Source organism: Entamoeba histolytica, genomic scaffold (assembly GCF_000208925.1).
Source record: "Entamoeba histolytica HM-1:IMSS scf_1104750518497 genomic scaffold, whole genome shotgun sequence".
NCBI lineage: Eukaryota > Evosea > Mastigamoebida > Endamoebidae > Entamoeba > Entamoeba histolytica.
In genome coordinates, this window is record NW_001915252.1 from 1,374 (window position 1) to 5,772 (window position 4,399).

Genomic DNA, 4,399 nt, shown 5'->3' on the forward strand with positions numbered 1-4,399 from the left:
AGGCGTATAACTCTTTATACATATAATTCAACAATCTTTTGTTATTCTTTCTTATATGCATCTTCTATCATTTATTTTCTTCATTCCTTCTTCTTTTATTTATATTTTGTTATATTCTCTATGTTGTATATTCTTTTTCAATTTTTTATATCAATAATATCTTCTTCTTTTTCTTTTTCCGTTATTCATATATCTTCTTTACTTGTATTTCATTTTCTTATACTTATAATTCTTTATCTGATTTGTATAGCCATCATAACCTTTATAATTTTTGCTTAATTTGTGGCATTTTATGCACCACAAGATTGTATAGAATATCATATGAAATCAAGTAGATAATAGTAATAAGATGAAGAAAAGAATATATAAATCAAGTACTAAATATCATTAAGAAGAAATAAAAAACTAGAAAAGAAGAAAAAGATAAATAATATCAGACTAACAACAAAGTTAAGAAAATTAACAAAGAAGGAAATAGAGAAATAGAAAATATACTGTTAATAAAGATACAACAACGATAATATCAACATGAATGAATAAGAAAATGAAAGAAATTACACCAATGAAAAATGGATGAATAAAAATAATTGAGAATAAGAAATATATATAAAGAAACAAGAAATAAAAACAAACAATAAGAAATGAAAATCAATAAAACAGAAAAATAAAGTAAGTGGTTTTGAAATAATTAGTTAAAAGGAAAAGAGGATATTTAAATAAAAGAAATAAACAGAAAATAATTTCAGTCAATTCGTTAGTGAATTAAGAAAACATTAAAATAAAAAAGAATTAAAAATTGAAAATTGAAAATGAAATTATCAACGAAGTTAAAAAAATACAAATGTCAAGGAACAATGTTTGTACCACAACAAATAAAATCCTTAGGATAATGTGTTAACAGTAAAGTGAATAATTGCTAATACCACATAAATATCTAGACAAGAGATAACCAAAACTATTAATACTTATTTAAGCTCCTATTTATTTAATTAAATTAAATCAAAAAATAAAAAAAACATCATCTTATTATTTAAAATCATTCAATTCAATCATTTCTTTAAGGACCTGACAAATCGTAATTGTTCTTCAATATCTCCAACTTCTAAATTTTTTGGGGAAACAAAGTGTTGCCTTTTTTGATCTCTTTTTGATTTTCCTTTAGGTTTATTTGGAGTGTCATGAATTTCTTTAAGTTGTAATCCAATTAAAAAGTCAGCTTTATTTGTTCCATGATATTTAGTAATTTGATATCTTTTTAAAAGGTCCTTTAATTCTTCTTTTAATTCAAAAATTTTCATTTTTTCAAGTTTTTCATTTCTTTGTCTTTCAACTCTTTCGTCTTCTGTTTCCTCATCACTTGATTGGTCATCAATATCTAAAGCCTTTTTAAGAGCTTTATCATTACTAATTTTTTTATGTTGTTGATTAGTGTTAGATATTTTACGAGCGAGTGAAAGGATTTTCTTAGCAAAGTTATAAGGTTTAGCATCAAGTTTTATCATTGGGAAATCTTTTTTCTTTAATGTTTTTAATAAATGTTCATATGGTGTTTTATCTTCTTTCTCAACAAATACTATACATAACCCACTTCTTCCTGCACGTGCTGTTCTACCACTTCTATGAACATATAATTCAGATGTTCTTGGTAAATCATAATGAATAACAGTTTTTACATCATCAATATCAATACCACGTGCAGAAACATCAGTAGTAAATAATGCAATATCATTTCCTTTTGTAAACTTTTCAATATTCCTAAGTCGTTGACTCATTTCCATTCCACTATATAAACTACATACAGAACACCCAATCATTTGAAATAATGGAACAAGTCTTTTAATCATAGTAATTGCATTAACAAATACTAAAGTTTTTCCTGGTTTCATATAAGTAAGAATATAAAATAATGCTTCATCTCTTACAAGACTTGGTACAACTACTTTCTTTTCTTCCATTTGTTCTACTGTTTGTTGTGGTGTAGAAATATCAATTAATTCAGCGTCATTCAATTTTAATTTTTGTAACATTCTAGTTAATTCATCTTCACCATTTGAAGAATATTTTTTAGCCATCATTTCACTTGCAAGAATCATTGTAGCAGAAAAAACAAATGTTTGTTTTTCTTTATTATTAAATATGTCTAATAATTTTGTAAAATCAACAAAATGTCCTTTTTCTAATAAACGGTCTGCTTCATCTAATACAATAAATGGAATTTCAGGTAATGTTTGAAGAACATTATGTTCAGTTTCAGAATATAATTCATATATTCTTCCTGGTGTACCAATAACAATTGTAGGTTCTTGTGAAAGAAGTCTTACTTGTTTTGGAATTGCCATTCCTCCAACAATAACTAAACTTGTAAATTGTGGAAGATATTTAATTAATTTTTTAAAATGTTCATTTATTTGTACTGCTAATTCACGTGTTGGAACAATAATTACACATTGTGTAGAATCTGTTTTATCTAATTCAATTAATCGTTGTACAATTGGAATTAAAAATGATAATGTTTTACCACTTCCAGTAGGTGCTGATCCAACAATATCTTTATGAAATTTTAATGCTTTTTTAATTGATAATTGTTGAATTTCAGTTGGATTAATAAATCCTAAATCATATAAAGCTCTAATTATTCTTAAATCTAACTTATATAATTTCATCCATTTTTTCATTTCAATCATTAATAAATTATCATCAATTTCTTCTTCTTCCATCTTTTTTTTTTCTTCTTTACTACTCTCTTCTTCTTCATTTTCTTCTTTAATACTTTCTTCTTCTTTTATTTCTTCCATTTTTTGGTATTCTTCTGACATAAAAAGGGTTTTCTTCTTTTTTAATTCTTTTTTCATAATTCATGGTTATAGTTTAATTATTATTTCTTTTTACTATTTTTTTCCTTTTCTTCTTATCATTACTTCTTATTCTTTTATCTCTCAATTTCCTTCTTCCTTTTATTTTATCATTTCTTTTATATTCTCAAAATTATTATTAAAGAAATGAACTGCCTTATTAAATTATTTAACTTTGATTATTCTTATTTCTTTGTTATTTTCTTTTCTAAATCTTTAAAGAGTATTATTCTCATTTCTTTTTGAATATTTACAATTTAAATTAACTAATTACTTTGGTTGTTAAATTAATTGCTGTATTTAACTCTTTTATCTTTTTGAAAAACTCCGATTCTAAAATATTTGAAAAAGTTTTTATTTTTCTTTTAGTGTTTGTTTTTTTGTTTTTTATATTCCATTTTATTTGTTAATTTCTATTTTTGTTGATGAATATACGTGTCAAATAATTTCAAGATCTAAAAATTAATACTTCAATAGTTTAGTTTTTAATTTATATGCTAAAAGTCATCGTTTTGACTAAAAAAGAAAAAAAAGACACGTGGATATGTACATAATTTAAACTGGATTTAGAAATTATTCAAATATTATTTTGGATTTGATGTCAACTCTTTTATTCGTTTTGTTAACATTGTTCTTAGCAGTTAATGCAGAAAATGAATCAGAAATGGATATGGATATTATGAATTTTGATGACAATGAATATGATTTGGAAATAAATGAAGAAGAAGATGATGAAGAAGAAGATGATGAATATGAATTAGAAGACGAAGAAGAAGAAGACGAAGATGATGATGAAGAAGACGAAGATGATGATGAAGAAGACGAAGATGAAGAAGACGAAGAAGATGATGAAGAAGATGATGAAGAAGAAGATGATGATGAAGAAGACGAAGAAGAAGAAGACGAAGAAGAAGAAGACGAAGAAGAAGAAGACGAAGATGAAGAAGACGAAGATGAAGAAGACGAAGATGAAGAAGAAGAAGAAGAAGAAGAAGAAGATGATGATGATGAATATGAATTAGAAGACGAAGAAGAAGAAGACGAAGAAGATGAAGAAGAAGAAGAAGACGAAGAAGAAGAAGACGAAGAAGACGAAGAAGACGAAGAAGACGAAGAAGACGAAGAAGAAGAAGACGAAGAAGAAGAAGACGAAGAAGAAGAAGACGAAGAAGATGAAGACGAAGAAGATGAAGACGAAGAAGATGAAGACGAAGAAGATGAAGACGAAGAAGATGAAGACGAAGAAGATGAAGACGAAGATGATGAAGACGAAGATGATGAAGACGAAGATGATGAAGACGAAGATGATGAAGACGAAGATGATGAAGACGAAGATGATGAAGACGAAGATGATGAAGACGAAGATGATGAAGACGAAGATGATGAAGACGAAGATGATGAAGACGAAGATGATGAAGACGAAGATGATGAAGACGAAGATGATGAAGACGAAGATGATGAAGACGAAGATGATGAAGACGAAGATGATGAAGACGAAGATGATGAAGACGAAGATGATGAAGACGAAGATGATGAAGACGAAGATG

General features: G+C 26.5%; 1 protein-coding gene across 1 annotated transcript; it reads right to left on the reverse strand.

Annotated features, from left to right (window-relative positions):
* Positions 1-1,049: 1,049 nt before the first annotated feature.
* On the reverse strand, positions 1,050-2,852 carry EHI_145050 (DEAD/DEAH box helicase, putative; the record flags this gene model as incomplete). Its single annotated transcript, XM_643109.1, has 1 exon — positions 1,050-2,852. The coding sequence occupies one exon, from the start codon at positions 2,850-2,852 to the stop codon at positions 1,050-1,052; it is 1,803 nt and encodes a 600-aa protein (XP_648201.1).
* Between the last annotated feature and the right edge of the window lie 1,547 nt (positions 2,853-4,399).